The 17,437-nt window shown below is 35.8% G+C and overlaps 1 protein-coding gene across 3 annotated transcripts in view; it reads left to right on the top strand.

The window, feature by feature from the left end:
- ACAP2 (ArfGAP with coiled-coil, ankyrin repeat and PH domains 2) overlaps positions 1-17,437 on the top strand; it is a 164,341-nt gene that overhangs the window by 90,785 nt on the left and 56,119 nt on the right. For all 3 annotated transcript variants that reach the window (XM_082654106.1, XM_082654105.1, XM_082654107.1), the window contains one exon: positions 10,868-10,926. In XM_082654106.1, coding sequence (XP_082510232.1) covers positions 10,868-10,926 — 59 coding nt within the window. The remainder of the gene's footprint in view (positions 1-10,867; positions 10,927-17,437) is intronic.

Genomic DNA, 17,437 nt, shown 5'->3' with positions numbered 1-17,437 from the left:
GATGGTTCTCAAATTGTGGTCCCTGGACCAGCAGCATCAGTATCACCTAGGGACTTGTTAGAATAGCAACTTCTTAGAGCCCATCCAGATCTACTAAATCAGAAACTCTGAGGCTGGAAGCCAGCAATATGTGTTTGAACAAGGCTTGCAGGGGATTCTGTTGTATTCTAAAGTTTGTGAACCACTGTTCTAGAGCAGGGGTTGGCAAACTATGGCTTACAGGCCAAATCTAGCCCATCGCCCCCTCCCCTTTTTTTCATATAAATTTTTATTGGAACACAGCTATGCTCATTTGCTTCTGTATTGTCTATGGTTACTTTCGCACGATGGCAGAGATGAGTAGCTGTGGCAGAGACAACATGGCCCACAAGCCTAAAATACCATCTAGCTCTTTACAGAAAAAATGTGCTGACTTCTGCTCTCAAGACTGTTTTTGCCCAATTCCAAGGACTGTATCTGTCATGACATCCACTGAAGGGAGGCCCCTTTTTGCTCTTAGTGAAGGTAATTTAGTGATTTAGATGCCTTGATGAATTCTTCTCAGTGGAGTGCTAGTGGGCTGCAACCCAGACTAGTTAAAATTAGTCTCTGGGAGTAAGAACCAGCAATCAAAGCTCCACAGGTCATCCCGTTGTGCAGCCCAGTTTGAGAAACAATGCATTGCTTCTTCCCCCAAACAAGCACTTGGAAATCATGGTAAATGCAGATTTTGATTCTGTAAGTCTGGGGTGGTTCTGGAGATTCTTCATCTCTAACAAGCACGCAAGTGATGTGGATAATGCTGGTTCACATCTGGGGAACCTTAAAAATTCTGATTCCTGATACTTGCCAGTTTTTCTAATTATCTCAGCATCAGGGTATTTAAAAGTTCCCCAGGTTATAATACTGTACAATTGAGAACCCCTGGTCAGAGCGATTTGTCTCCATCTTGGAGTAACAGAATCACCTAGTGAACTTATTAAAAAATACAGAGGGATTCTGTCCTTCAATAAGCTTGGATCTTTGTATTAATATTTTCTGTTAGCTTTGCAGGTGATTTTGATTCACACCCAAGCCCGTGAAGAACCACTGCCTTAGAGAAATGAAGAAAGGGAGAAAGAAGAAGTTAGATAAATGGATAGGTTAGGACAGGCAGGGGATGTAGAAAAACAGGAACACATAATAAATACTCATTTGCATATTGGGACCTGTTTCTGATAAAAGCAAAGAAGAGTCTTCTTGATTATTATAAGCCTGTAATAAACAGGCCTAATGAGATTAACTAAAAGATACAATGAATCCACAGTGTCAACAGCCATAACCCTGTGCCTATAGATTCTGGAAAGGACAGGAATGATTCTGTCATGCAGAATCGTCAGAAGAGACTGCTATGGTAGCTCAGTAATATTTAAATGGATCACAAAGACTACAAAATTTTTAGTCTCGGCCAATGGGACCTAAATGGCAAGAACTGAGAATAGTTCAATGCTATCTATGGATGTGTAGCCTATTCTTCTACTAAAGTTCCTAGAGTGTCTGCCATCTGTGTAGTGTATCTCAGCTTTCATCTTTTGCTGAACACAGCTAGATAGTGTTGCTTTAACTGGGTGCAGACATGAATGGGGAATAACCTGAGTGTAAGCCATTGGTTTTAAACAGCCATGATATTTATGCACTCTTACCTCTTAAAAGGTAAGATCCTTTTATAAGTAGCAGATAGGTCAAATGACATTGCTGATTATTTGTCATACATATGTTGCTAGGAATAATGCCATTCATTTCCAAAAATGGAACTGAACCTTTGCTTTTGTGTTGGTCCCCCCCGCCACACACCCCACCCAAGGAACCTGTCACTCTGGCTTTATTATACCATCCCAGGTTTTGTGGTACAGACATGGAAGAGAAGACCTGTATGCACTCAATTCTGAGGATGAAACAAATTTTGTTTTTGGTCTAAAGCCCAGATAAAGTTTTTGGGTGGTTACTGAGCACTTTGGGTAAGATCTTGATCAGAACCCCCAACTAGTCAGGATAGTAGAACTCTACACAAGGAAAATAGGGAAATGAGGTAAAGGGCAAAAATTTAGGGAAGAGTCTTGCAAAATTCCTTCGTCACCGAATTTCCAGAGACATTGACAAGGCAAAGTCTTAAAGCTTAAGAAATGCTGCGAATTCTCTCTTAGTGGGGAATAGATTAGTGCCCTATTGAGGCAGCTCTTTGCAACAGTTCACCAGAGGAAGAGTTAGCTGTTCGGTAGCTGGATAGCTTGAAACTGGCAAGTGGGAGACTCAGTTGCCTTTGCATTACAACATACTTTTCATTCTAATGGAGGTGTTAAAATAGGTAGGCTAGATTATTGACAATTTCTTGAAATATTTCTCATTCTATCCAAATGTATATAAACTTTAGTTAATGCTATATTTTGGAGAACTTAGTAATGTTTTTGTAGTTTTAAAATAACAATAATAGGCAAAAACCATTGTGTTTCTTTCTCTGGAATATATTGATTTTTTTTTTTTTACTGGGGAATGATTGACATAAACTGTATATTAAAGTGTACAATTTGATAAATGTTGACATATGTATACCTCCATAAAACTGTCACCTCAATTAATTTAATGAACATAACAATTATGCCTCAAAATTTTCTTGTGCCGCTTTATAATTCCTCCTCTGATTTGCCACCTCCTCATTCCTAGTCAATCACTGATCTGCTGTCTGTCATTACTGATCAGTTTGCATTTTCCAGACCTATATGTAAATGGATTTTTTTTTTGGTCTAATTTCTTTCAGTGTAATGATTTTGAGACTCAATCATGGTCTGTGTAGCAATAGTTTATTCCCTTTTTTTCTATTGCTTAATAGTATTGCATTGTGTAGATATATCACAATTTGTTTATCCATTCACCTGTTGATGGATGTGCTAGTTATCTATTGCTGTATAACTGATTACCCCAAAATATAGTGGCTTAAAGCAACAAACATTTATTATCTCAGTTTCTGGGCCTGGAATTTTTAGAGAGACTTAGCTGAGTGGCTTTGGCTCAGAGTCTTTAATGAGAGAGCTGATAAGATGTGGCCAGGGTTACTGTAATTTGAAGGCTTCACTGGGGTTGAAGGATCCAATTCCAAGATAGGGCCGTGCATATGACTGTTGACTGCAGGCCTCAGTTCCTCACCAAGGAGCCTCTTTACAGGGCTGCTTGAGTGGTTTTTACTGCATGGAATCTGGTTACTCCCAAAACAAATGATACAAGAGTAAGGGCAAAGAGAAAGATGCAATACTATCCATGACTTAGTCTCAGAAGTTACTGTTTGTCACTTCCTCCATATTACTATTTGTTGGAAGTAAGTCTCTATGACCAGCCACTCTCAAGGGGAAAAGAATTAGGCTCCACTTTTGAAGGGAAGAATGTCAAACTATTTGTGGACGTATTTTAAAGACGATACAATGAACATTTGAGTTGTTTCCCAGTTTTGGCTATTACAAATAAAGCTGCTAATAAAAAATATGTGTAAAAGTCTGTATAGATGTATGCTTTTATTTCTTTTGTGTAAATAGCTAGAGGTAGAATGGGTAGTATGTTTAACATTTTACGAAACTACTTATATAGTGAAATCTACAAAAAAATTGCTAAGAAGAATTATGGAAAGAAGAATTTCTTTTATTATTTATTAATGCTTATAATGATGTTAATATTCTTTTATACATTAAATTTCTAAAAGTTTTAAATTTCATTAAAGAAAACCTCCAAAATCTGGAAATTGTTTTCCAAATTTGATTGTATCCTTTTATACAAGCAGTGTATGAGAGTTCTAGTTGTTCCACATGATTGCCAACACTTGGTATGGATACTCTTCTTAATTTTGTTATGGTTTTAATTTGCATTTCCTTAATAACTAATGATCCCAAGAATCTTTTCATGCATTTATTTGTCACCCTTGTATTTTCCTCAATGAAATGTCAGATCTTTAGCCCATTTTAAAAAGTTGGGCTGTTTATCTTATTATTTAGTGACAAGAGTTCTTTCTATATTCCAGATATGTTGTTTGTCAGATAAGTGTTTTGCAGATATGTATTTTCTCCCAGGCTTTGGCTTATCTTTTTTATTTTTGTAGCAGTATCTTTCGAAGAGCAATAGTTTTTAATTTTGATGAAGTAAATTTATTGATCTTTTTTTCTTTTATAGTTTTCTTTTTGTGTACTATTAAGATATGTTTGCCTAACCCAAGTTCACTGACACTATTCTAGGTTTAGTTTAGATCTGTAGATCCATCCCAAGTTAATTTTCGTTGCATGGTAAGGGTCGAGTTTCATTTTTTGGTCATAAGGATGTCCAGTTGTTTGTTCCAGCATCATTTGCTCAAAAAATTATCTTTTCCCTATTGGCATCTTTTGTTTAAAAAAAAAAAAAGTTGACCGTGTGTATTGGTCATTTCTGGACTCTATTCTGTTTTATTGACCTTTTTTGCCTATCTTTAATACTACAAATGCCTTGATTACTGTAGGTTTCATAATAAGTCTTGAAATCAAGTAGGTTAGATATTTCAACTTTCTTCCTTCTTTTCAAAATTGGTTTGGCTACTCTAGGTCCCTCACATTTCCATATATATTTTAGAATCAAGTTTTAAACTTCTACAAAATGCCTTACTGGGATTTGGAGTGGGATTGCATCAAATCTATATAGATCAATTTGGTGAGAATTGACATCTTACTAATATTGAATCTTCTAATCCATGAACACAATATATCTGTATTTATTTAGGTTTTCTTTAATTTCTCTTGGCAGTATTTTGTGATCTTCATCGTACAAGTCTTGCATATCTTTTGTCAAGTTTATCCCTAAGCATTTCCTATTTTTTGGTGCTATTGTAAGTGATATATTTTAAAGTTCAGTTTCTAATTGGTCATTGCTGGTGTATAGAAATACCACTGAATCTTGTATACTGACTTTATTTCTGCAGACTTGCTAAATTCACTTATTAGTTCTAGTAGGCTTTCCTGTAGTTTCTCTTTAGTTATGTTTGTTCATTTGTTTTGTTTTTTAGATTCCATATATAAGTGAAATCATATAATATTTGTCTTTCTTTTTCTGACTGTTTCACATAGCATAACACCCTCTAGGTCCATGCATGTTGTAGCAAATGGCAAATATTAGAAGTCATAGCCACAGCAGTCAGACAAGAAAAATAAAAGGAATGCAGATTGGAAAGGAAGATATAAAACTGTCAATGTTCGCAGATGCCATATGATACTATATATACAAAATCCTAAAGATGCCACCAAAAAACTACTGGCACTTGTCAATGAATTCAGTAAAGTTGCAGGATACATTTTTTTTTTAACATCTTTATTGGAGTATAATTGCTTTACAATGGTGTATTAGTTTCTGCTTTATAACAAAGCGAATCAGTTATACATATACGTATGTTCCCATATCTCTTCCCTCTTGCATCTCCCCCCCTCCCACCCTCCCTATCCCACCCCTCTAGGTGGTCACAAAGCACCAAGCTGATCTCCCTGTGCTATGTGGCTGCTTCCCCCTAGCTATCTGTTTTACGTTTGGTAGTGTATATATGTCCATGCCACTCTCTCACTTTGTCACAGCTTACCCTTCCCCCTCTCCATATCCTCAAGTCCATTCTCTAGTAGGTCTGTGCCTTTATTCCTGTCTTACCTCTAGGTTCTTCATGACCTTTTTTTTTTTTTTTTATTTTACTTAGATTCCGTATATATGTGTTAACATACGGTATTTGTTTTTCTCTTTCTGACTGACTTCACTCTGTATGACAGACTCTAGATCCATCCACCTCACTACAAATAGGATACATAATTAATATGCAGAAACCTGTTACATTTCTATACGCTAACAATGAAGTAACAAACAGTCCCATTTACAATCACATCCAAAAGAATAAAATACATGGAAATAAATCTAACTAAGGAAATAAAAGACTTAGAAAACTATATGACACTGATCAAAGAAATTAAAGATGACACAAACAGATGGAAAGGTATACTGTGCTCATGGATTGAAAGGAATAATATTTTTAAAATGACCATACTACCTCAGGCGGTGTGGGGATTCATTTTAATCCTTATCAAAATCCCAATTACATTTTTCACAGAACTGGAAAAAATAATTCTAAAATATGTATGGAAACATGAAAGACCCGAAGTAGCCAAAACAATCTTAAGAGAGAAGAACAAAGCTGGAGGTATCATGCACCCTCATCTCAAACTATACTACAAAGCTGCAGTAATCAAAACAGTGTGGTACTGGCACAAAAACAGACACATAGATCAAGGGAACAGAATAGAGAGCCCAGAAATGAACCCACATTTATATGGGCAATTAATATATGACAAAGGAGGCAAGAGTACACAGTGGGGGAAAGGCAGACTCTTCAATAAATGGTGTTAGGAAAACTGGGCAGCTACATGCAAAAGAATCAGATGACTACATTCTCACACCATATACAAAAATAAACTCAAAATGGATTAAAGACTTAAATGTAAGATCTGAAACCATAAAACTTCTAGAAGGAAACATAAGCAGTATGCTCTTTGACATCTGTCTTAGCAATATTTTTTTGGCTATGTCTCCACAGTCAAGGGAAACAAAAGCAAAGATAAGCAAATGGGACTACATGAAACTAAGAAAGCTTTTATACAGTGAAGGAAGCCATGAACAAAATGAAAAGGCAGCCTACTGAATGGGAGAAGATGTTTGCAAATGTTATATCCAACAAGGGGTCAATATCCCAAATATACAAGGAACTCATACAACTCAGCATCCAAAAAAACCCCAAATACCCCAATTTAAAAAATGGGCAGAGGACCTGAATAGACATTTTTCCAAAGAAGACATACAGATGGTCAACAGGCACATGAAAAAATGCTTTCAAAACCACAATGAGATATAACCTCACATTTGTCAGAATGGCTGTTACCTAAACGTTAACAAGTAACAAGCATTGGTGAGGATGTGGAGACAGGTAAATCTTTGTGTGCTGTTGATGGGAATATAAATTGGTACAGCCACTATGGAAAACAGTATGGAAATTCCTCAAAAAACTAAAAGTAAAACTACTGTATGGTCCAGCAAGTTCACTCTTGGGTACTTAACCAAAGAAAACAAAAACACTAATTAGAAAAGATACATACACCCCTGTGTTCATTGCAGCATTATTCACAATAGGCAAGATATGGAAGCAATCTAAGTGCCTATCAGTAGGTGAATGGATGAAGAAGGTGTGGTGTATATATTACATGTATAGTATATGTACAATGGAATATTATTCAACCATAAAAAAGAATGAAACCTTGCCATTTGTGACAAATAGGGTGGACCTAGAGGGTATTAAAGTTATTTTCAAATTTAAATTTATTTATTTATTTATTTATAAATTTATTTATTTATTTATTTATTTATTTATTTATTTATTTTGGACTGTGTTGGGTCTTCGTTTCCATGCGAGGGCTTTCTCCAGTTGCGGCGAGCGGGGGCCACTCTTCATTGTGGTGCATGGGCCTCTCACTGTCGCGGCCTCTCCCGTTGTGGAGCACAGGCTCCAGACGCGCAGGCTCAGTAGTTGTGGCTCACAGGCTTAGTTGCTCTGTGGCATGTGGGATCTTCCCAGACCAGGGCACGAACCTGTGTCCCCTGCATTGGCAGGCAGATTCTTAACCACTGCACCACCAGGGAAGCCCCAAATTTAAATGTAACAAAATTGATTCCTTGTGGTGTACAGTTTTATGAGTTTTGACAAATGCATACGGTTGGGTCTCCATACCTCAATCAAGATGCAGTTTTGTTAACTCTCGAAATACTCTTATTAACCCATTGTTAGTCACCCTTTCCTTCTTCCTCCTACCATTGTAAATTGCTGATTTGATATCCATCCTGTAGTTCTGCCTTTTCCTAAATGTCATATAACTGGACTCATTCAGTTTGTACCCTTTTGAATATGACTTATTTATCAAAATGCATTCAGATTCATCTATGTGGTTGTATGTATTAATAGTTCTTTCTTTTTTATTGCTGAGTAGTATTCCATTGTATAGATATACTATAGTTTGTTTCTCCAAGGACATTTGGGTTGTGTCCAATTTTTGGCAATTAGGAATGAAACTGCTAAAAAACATTTGTATACAGATTTTGTTATGAACCTAAGTTTTCATTTCTCTTGGGCAAATACCTAAGATTGGGGTTGCTAGGTTTTATGTAATGTTACCTTTAACTTTATAGGATAGGAGAGGTTTTTCACTATAGATTCTATTTCTTTAATTCTGTTTAGGTTTCTTTGGTTTTTTTTTGTTTTTTTTTTTTTTTTGGCCACGCCATGTGGCTTCTCAGTTCCCCAACCAGGGGTTGAACCCAGGCCACAGCAGTAAAAGCCCAGAATCCTAACCATTAGGCCACCAGGGAACTCTGTTTAGGTTTCTGATATCTTCTTTTTTTAAAATTTTTTTATTGAAGTATAGTTGATTTACAAAGTTGTATTAGTTTCTGGTATACAGCAAAGTGACTCAGTTATGTGTGTGTGTGTGTATATATATATATATATATATATTCTTTTTCACATTCTTTTCCACTATGGTTTATTACAGAATATTCAATATAGTTCCCTGTGCTATACAGTAGTACCTTGTTGTTATCCATCCTATATGTAATAGTTTGCATCTGCTAATCCTGAACTCTCAATCCTTCCCTCCCTCACCTCCCCTCCTCCTTGGCAACCACAAGTCTATTCTCTATGTCTGTGAGTCTGTTTCTGTTTCGTAGATAAATTCATTTGTGTCATATTTTAGATTCCACATATAAGTGATATCACATAATATTTGTCTTTCTCTGGCTGACTTCACTTAGTATGATAATCTCAAAGTCCACCCATGTTGCTGCAAATGGCATTATTTCATTCCTTCTTATGGCTGAGTAATATTCCATGTATCCATTCATCTGTTGATGGACATTTAGGTTGCTTCCATGTCTTGGCTGTTGTAGATAGAGGTGCTATGAACATTGGGATGCATGTATCTTTTCAAATTAGAGTTTTCTCTGGAAGTATGCCCAGGAGGGGGATTGCTGGATTACATGGCAACTCTATTTTTAGTTTTTTAAGGAACCTCCATACTGTTTTCCCTAGTGGCTGCACCAATTTACGTTCTTACCAACAATGTAGGAGGGTTCCCTTTTCTCTACACCCTCTCCAGCATTTATTATTTGTAGACTTTTTAATGATGGCCATTCTGACTGGTGTGAAGTGAGACCTTATTGTAGTTTTGATTTGCATTTATCTAATAATTAGAGAAGTTGAGCATCTTTTCATGTACCTATTGGCCATCTGTATGTTTTCTTTGGAGAAATGTCTATTTAGGTCTTCTGCCCATTTTTTGATTTGTTTGTGTTTTTGTTATTGAGTTGTATGAGCTCTTTGTATATTTTGGAAATTAAGCCCTCGTCAGTCACAACATTTGCAAATTTTTTCTTCCAGCCTGTAGGTTGTCTTTTCATTTTGTTCATGGTTTCCTTTGCTGTTCAAAAGCTTCTAAGTTTGATTAGATCCCATTTGTTTATTTTTGCTTTTATTTCTGTTGCCTTGGGAAACTGCTGTTAACGTTGCTACAGTTGAGCTTTGTTAGTTTTTGTCCTTCAAAGTATTTCCCCATCTCATCTATTGAATTTATCGGCATAAAATTGTTCCCCTGATTATCCTTTTTTAATATCTGTAGAATCTGTGGTGAAGCCATCTCTCTCCTTTTTATTGTATGAAATTTGTGTCTTCTTTCTTCCTGATCACTTTGGTTGTAGGTTTATCTATTTTAGATCTTCTTAAAGAACTAGCTTTAGGTTTCATTGGGTTTTGGCTATTGATTTTCTGTTTTCTATTTAGTTGCCTTCCAAACTGATCTTCATTATTTCCTTTCTTCTGCTTAATTTGGGTTTAATACTTTGGGATTAACATAATACAAAACTGTTTTTCCTTTGGAAGTGAATTGACAGATTTTGAAACCCTGTACTCAATCCAGGTTTTGTGTGTGTGGGGTGTGTGTGTGTGTGTGTGTATTTGGCGTTTAGACAAGGACGTAAGACTTTGCTAATAGTAAGATTCCATAGAGACTGAATTTTTTTGGTACTGCTTTTAGTTAGTTGAAGGACATAAGGTTTTCTTTTTGTTTTTAATATATATTTTTCTGCCTCTTCATCTGGCATGTGTTTCAAATTCTGAATGAAGTGTATCTGTAAATTATGAAAGTACTTGGAATTCCCATGCCAAGCCCTGTGAAATTTACCACACATAGTTAAATATGTGGCATCCATTAAGTGGTGTAAAATATTGTCGTGAGAAGTAAAATTTTATTCTCATTTTTAATCTTAGCAATAATTTAACCTGAAGGGCTATATAATATTTACTTGAGTTCTGAATTTAAGACATTTAAATCCACAGGTCTTCCCAAATGAGAAACCTCTAACTAAGGTATAAGGCAGTTCTAGAGTTGTTTTCATTTGTTTTGTTTTAATATATTAGAGTAAGAAATTTCTGTGGTGGATAGAGTAGAATTTGTATTACTCTTTTAGGTTGTCTTCCAAAGCCTGAATTAGAGTCAAGGAAATAAATTGCTCTACTGATTGAACATTGTATTTAAATATTAATGCACATTTCATTCCTCTGTAAATAGAAGTAATTTTATTTTTTAAACAGATGAAATTGGCTTGAAAATCAGTTTGTTTCTTTTTTAAATACTTATGCAATGTTCAGTAAGAAATGTAGGTGTTATTAGAATTGGAATATTGTTGGAAGGATGTAATATTTACGGAACTAAATGAAAATTATTTTCTTTGTTTACTTTTCTAATTGTTTAATGTCCTTCTTTTCTTTTAGATCCTATTTGACCAAACTCAGAGATCGATTAAGGCACAACTTCAGAACTTTGTCAAAGAGTAAGTCAGTTGCAGTGAAAAGAAAAGAAAAGCAACCAGTTAATGATCACATCTGGGAGTTGGTATCTTTTCAGAGAGCTTAGAAACATGACTTAGTGAAAATATGGGGGTTTTTGTGTGTTTTTTGCTTTGTGAAATTTATATTGCATTTTTTCCTGAATTACTCTGTAAAGGAGTCAGACTTCATGCCTTTCAATGAATCATTTATACTATGAAATTTGTGTTCAGGATACATAGTTCAAATTGTTACAGACTTAAAAAAAAATTTTTAATGTAAATAAATAACCTAATGATCTTTAAAAATCAAAGCAGATCCCAAAAGTGGTTGAAATACTGTCAGTTATTCTAGTTGTCTCAATATGGTATTTTCTTTGTAGAGAAGATAATAGAATATACGAGAATGAGTAATGAAGGTGCATAATAAGTAATGAAGCAAACCTTTTGTGTCACATTCATCACATTTTATATGTGAAATAAAATGAAACTAGAAATAAAAAATTTATCTGAACTTCCAGGTAGGAACGTTTTCCTTTTCCACATTAATAATTTCACTTTATGTCTTTTAATTCCTGACTGAGAATATATTAAATTACAGATAAAGTTGATTATGATATAGTATTCAGATGTTAAAAGCTATAAATAGTGGCAGATCTCATGAACATAATGCACTTCTGTTTTAGTAGGTTAGAATTTGTTGTTCTGGAGGTGATGTCTTGCAGATCATTTATAAATCACTTCAAAATAGACTAATATTCAGAATGTCCTTATAGAGTGTATACATGAAAATTTATGGCTTCTTATTAAAGTCTTTGCTAGGTACACGTTATTATTATTGTTATTATTTTAAAGTCATTTGTCTTCAAATTACTTTGCCTAATTCCTTGGTAGAAAAAGTAAAAGGATGTTATATATTTACCTAAGATCATTTATGAATCAAGGTTTCAGATTTTCAGACTACTGAAATGGATACTGTTATTCTCTACTGGTACATAATTCTTTTAGAAAGCATTCTTCTGTGTGTGTGTTTTAAGAATATATTCATGTCCTTTGGACTCCTAATTTTTTTCAACAATAAATGAATGTTGTTTCTTAAAGTGTGGTCTGTAGACCACCATAACTGTGAAATCAAGGGCATGTCTTAAGAAAATCCCTCAGATTTCTAGGGCTTATCCCGAAAACACAAAGAATTGTAATCTCTGGTAGAGGACCCTTGGAACTTGCATTTTTAACAAGTTCCCTATGGTATATACTACTGTTTAAAAATCATTTTGTCTTTTTTTTTTTTAATTGGGGTATAGTTGCTTGACAATGTTGTGTAAGTTTCTGCTGTATAGCGAAGTGAATCAGCTATATGTATACATATATCCTCTCTTTTTTGGATTTCCTTCCCATTTAGGTCACCACAGAGTATTAAGTAGAGTTCCCTGTGCTATACAGCATGTTCTCGTTAGTTACCTATTTTATACATATTACTGTGTATATGTCAATCCCAGTCTTCCAATTCACCCCACACACCCCTGACCCCGCTTGGTGTCCATATGTTTTTTTCTCTACATCTGTGTCTCTATTTCTGCCTTGCAAACAGGTTCATCTGTACCATTTTTCTACATTCCACATATATGTGTTAATACACGATATTTGTTTTTCTCTTTCTGACTTAGTTCACTCTGTATGACAGTCTCTAGGTCCATCCACATTGCTACAAATGACCCAATTTCATTCCTTTTTATGGCTGAGTAATTTTCCATTGTATATATGTACCACATCTTTATCCATTCATCTGTCAGTGGACATTTAGGTTACTTCCATGACCTGGCTATTGTAAATAGTGCTGCAGTGAACACTGGGGTGCATCTGTCTTTTTGAATTATGGTTTTCTCTGGGTATATGCCCAGTAGTGGGATTGCTGGGTCATATGCTAATTCTGTTTTTAGTTTTTAAAGGAACCCTCATACTGTTCTCCATAGTGGGTGTATCAGTTTACATTTCCACCAACAGTTGCAAGATAGTTCCCTTTTCTTCACACCCTCTCCAGCATTTATTGTTTGTAGATTTTTTGACGATGGCCATTCTGACTGGTGTGAAGTGATACCTCATTGTAGTTTTGATTTGCATTTCTCTAATAATTAGTGATATTGAGCATCTTTTCATGTGCCTCTTGGCCATCTTTATGTCTCCTTTGGAGGAATGTCTATTTAGGTCTTCTGCCCATTTTTTGATTGGGTTGTTTGTTTTTTTGATATTGAGATGCATGAGCTATTTGTATTTTTTGGAGATTAATCCCTTGTCTGTTGCTTCGTTTGTAAATATTTTCTCTCATTCTGTGGGTTGTCTTTTCGTCTTGTTTATGGTTTCCTTTGCTGTGCAAAAGCTTTTAAGTTTCATTAGGTCCCATTTATTTGTTTTTATTTTTATTACTGAAGGAGGTGGGTCAAAAAAGGTCTTGCTGTGATTTATGTCAAAAAGTGTTCTTCCTATGTTTTCCTCTAAGAGTTTTATAGTGTCTGGTCTTACATTTAGGTCTCTAATCCATTTTGAGTTTATTTTTGTGTATGGTGTTAGGGAGTGTTCTAATTTCATTCTTTTACATGTAGCTGTCCAGTTTTCCCAGCACCACTTATTGAAGAGGCTGTCTTTTCTCCACTGTATATTTTTGCCTCCTTTGTCATAGATTAGGTAACCATAGGTGCATGGGTTTATCTCTGGGGTTTCTGTCCTGTTACATTGGTCTGTATTTCTGTTTTTGTGCCAGTACCATACTGTCTTGATTACTGTATCTTTGTAGTATAGTCTGAAGTCAGGGAGCCTGATTCCTCCAGCTCCATTTTTCTTTCTCAAGATTGCTTTGGCTATTTGGGGTCTTTTGTGTCTCCATACAAATTGTGCAATTTTTTGTTCTAGTCTGTGAAAAATGCCATTGGTAATTTGATAGGGATTGCATTGAATCTGTGGATGGCTTTGGGTAGTATAGTCATTTTCACAGTATTGATTCTTCCAATCCAAGAACATGGTATATCTCTCCATTTGTTTGTGTCATCTTTGATTTCTTTCATCAGTGTCTTGTAGTTTTCCACATACAGCTCTTTTACCTCCTTAGGTAGGTTTATTCCTAGGTATTTTATTATTTTTGTTGCATTGGTGAATGGGATTATTTCCTTAATTTCTCTTTCTGATCTTTTGTTGTTAGTGTATAGGAATGCAAGAGATTTCTGTGCATTAATTTTGTATCCTGCAAATTTACCAAATTCATTGATTAGCTCTAGTAGTTTTCTGGTGGCATATTTAGGATCTTCTACATATAGTATCCTGTCATTTGAAAAGTGACAGTTTTTCCAATTTGTATTCCTTTTATTTCTTTTTCTTCTCTGATTGCTGTGGCTAGGACTTCCAAAACTATGTTGAATAATAGTGGTGAGAGTGGACATCCTCATCTTGTTCCTGATCTTAGAAGAAATGCTTTCAGTTTTTCACCATTGAGAATGATGTTTCCTGTGGGTTTGTCAGATATGGCCTTTATTATGTCGAGGTAGGTTCCCTCTATGCCCACTTTCTGGAGAGTTTTTATCATAAATGGGTGTTGAATTTTGTGAAAAGCTTTTTCTGTATCTATTGAGCTGATCATATGGTTTTTATTCTTCAATTTGTTAATATGGTGTATCACATTGATTGGTTTGCGTATATTGAAGAATCCTTGCATCCCTGGGATAAATCGCTCTTGATCATGGTGTATGCTCCTTTTAATGTGTTGTTGGATTCTGTTTGCTAGTATTTTGTTGAGGTTTTTTGCATCTATATTCATCAGTGATATTGGTCTGTAATTCTCTGTTTTTGTGATATCTTTGTCTGGTTTTGGTATCAGGGTGATGGTGGCCTTGTAGAATGAGCTTGGGAGTGTTTCTCTCTCTGCAATTTTTTGGAATAGTTTGAGAAGGATGGGCGTTAGCTGTTCTCTAAATGTTTGATAGAATTCGCCTGTCGAGCCATCTGGTCCTGGACTTTTTGTTTGTTGGAAACTTTTTTTTTTTTTTGCGGTACGCGGGCCTCTCACTGTTGTGGGCTCTCCCGTTGCGGAGCACAGGCTCCGGACGCGCAGGCTCAGCAGCCGTGGCTCATGGGCCTAGCCGCTCTGCGGCATGTAGGATCTTCCCGGACCGGGGCACGAACCCGTGTCCCCTGCATCGGCAGGCGGACTCGCAACCACTGCGCCACCAGGGAAGCCCAGTTTTATTGATCTTTGCTCTTGTTTTCTTTTTTTCTGTTTCATTTATTTCTGCTCTGATATTTGTGATTTCTTTCCGTCTACTAACGTTGGTTTTTATTGTTTTGTTTTGGTTTTTGTTTTGTTTTCTTCTTCTTTCTCTAGTCCCTTTAGGTGTAAGGTTAGATTGTTTATTTGAGATTTTTCATGTTTCTTGAGGTAGGATTATATTGCTATAAACTTCCCTCTTAGAATTGCTTTTGCTGCATACCATAGGTTTTGGGTTGTTGTGCTTTTGTTGTCATTTGTCTCTAGGTATTTTTTGATTTCCTCTTTGATTTCTTCAGTGATCTCTTGGTTATGTAGTAGCATATTGTTTAGCCTCCCTGTGTTTGTGTTTTTTTCCTGTAATTGATTTCTAGTCTCATAGCATTGTGGTCAGAAAAGATGCTTGATACGGTTTCAATTTTCTTAAATTTACTGAGGCTTGATTTGTGACCCAAGATGTGATGTATAATGTTCCATGTATAATGTATAATGTGTATAATGTATAATGTGATGGATAATGTTCCATGTACACTTGAGAAGAAAGTGTATTCTGCTGCTTTCAGGTGGAATGTCCTATAAATATCAATTAAATCCATCTCATTTAAAGCTTGTGTTTCCATGTTAATTTTCTGTCTGGATAATCTGTCTGTTGGTGTAAATGAAGTGTTAAAGTCCCCCACTATTATTGTGTTACCGTCAGTTTCCTCTTTTATGGCTGTTAACATTTGCCTTATATATTGAGGTGCTCCTATGTTGGGTGCATGTATATTTGTAATTGTTATATCTTCTTCTTGGATTGATCCCTTATCATTATGTAGTGTTCTTCCTTGTCTCTTGTAACAGTTTATATTTTAAAGTCTACCTTATCTGGTATGAGTAAGTCTATCTCATCTGATATGAGTATTCCATGCACATGGAAATCAAAATCTTTTGATTTCCATGTGCATGGAATACCTTTTTCCATCCCCTCACTTTCAGTCTGTATGTGTCCCTAGGTCTGAAGTGGGTCTCTTGTAGACAGCATATATATGGATCTTGTTTTTGTATCCATTCAGCGAGCTTGTGTCTTTTGGTTGGAGCATTTAATCCATTCACATGTAAGGTAATTATCGATATGTAAGTTCTATTACCTTTTTCTTAATTGTTTTGGGTTGTTTTTCTAGGTCTTTTTCTTGTGTTTCTGGCTTAGAGGAGTTCCTTTAGCATTTGTTGTAGAGTTGGTTTGGTGGTTCTGAAGTCTCTTAGCTTTTGCTTGTCTGTAAAGCTTTTGATTTCTCTGTTGAATGTGAGTGAGATCCTTGCTGGGTAGATTAATCTTGGTTGTAGCTTTTTCCCTTTCACCACTTTAAATATATCCTGCCACTCCAATGTGGCCTCCAGAGTTTCTGTTGAAAAATCATCTCATAACCTTACAGGGATTCCCTTGTATGTTATTTTTTGCTTTTTCCTTGCTGCTTAATATTTTTTCTTTGTATTTAATTTTTTTTAATGCGATTAATGTGTCTCGGTGTGTTTTTCCTTGGGTTTATACCGTATGGGACTCTCTGCACTTCCTAGACTTGATTGACTATTTCCTTTCCCATGTTAGGGATGTTTTCAACTATAGTCTCTTCAGATATTTTCTCAGACCCTTTCTTTTTCTCTTCTTCCTCTGGGACCTCTGTAATTTGAATGTAGGTATGTTTAATGTTGTCCCAGAGGCCTCTGAGACTGTCCTTAATTGTTTTCATTCTTTTTTCTTTATTCTGCTCTGTGGCAGTTATTTCCACCATTCTGTCTTCCAGCTCACTTATCCGTTCTTCTGCCTCAGTTATTCTGCTATTGCTTCCTTCTAGAGTATTTTTAATTTCGGTTATTGTCTTGTTCATCACTGTTCTCTAGTTCTTCTAGGTCCTTGTTAAATGTTTCTTGTATTTTCTCCATTCTATTTCCAATATTTTGGATCATCATTGCTATCAATACTCTGAATTATTTTTCAGGTAGATTGCCTATTTCCTCTTCATTTGTTTGGTCTTGTGGGTGTTTACCTTGCTCCTTCATTTGCAACACATTTCTCTGTCTTCTCATTTTGTTTTACTTATTGTGTTTGGGGTCTCCTTTCCACAGGCTGCGAGGCTGTAGTTGCTCTTGCTTCTGGTGTCTGCCCCCAGTGGGTGAGGTTGGTCCAGTGGCCTGTGTAGGCTTCCTGGTGTGGGGGACTGGTGTTTGTGTTCTGGTGGGTGGAGCTGTATTTTGTCCCTCTGGTTGGCAGGGCTGTGTCAGGTG

Source organism: Grampus griseus (assembly GCF_964374135.1).
Source record: "Grampus griseus genome assembly, chromosome: 5".
NCBI classification, from domain to species: domain Eukaryota; kingdom Metazoa; phylum Chordata; class Mammalia; order Artiodactyla; family Delphinidae; genus Grampus; species Grampus griseus.
This window is presented reverse-complemented; position numbering and strand designations above follow the sequence as displayed.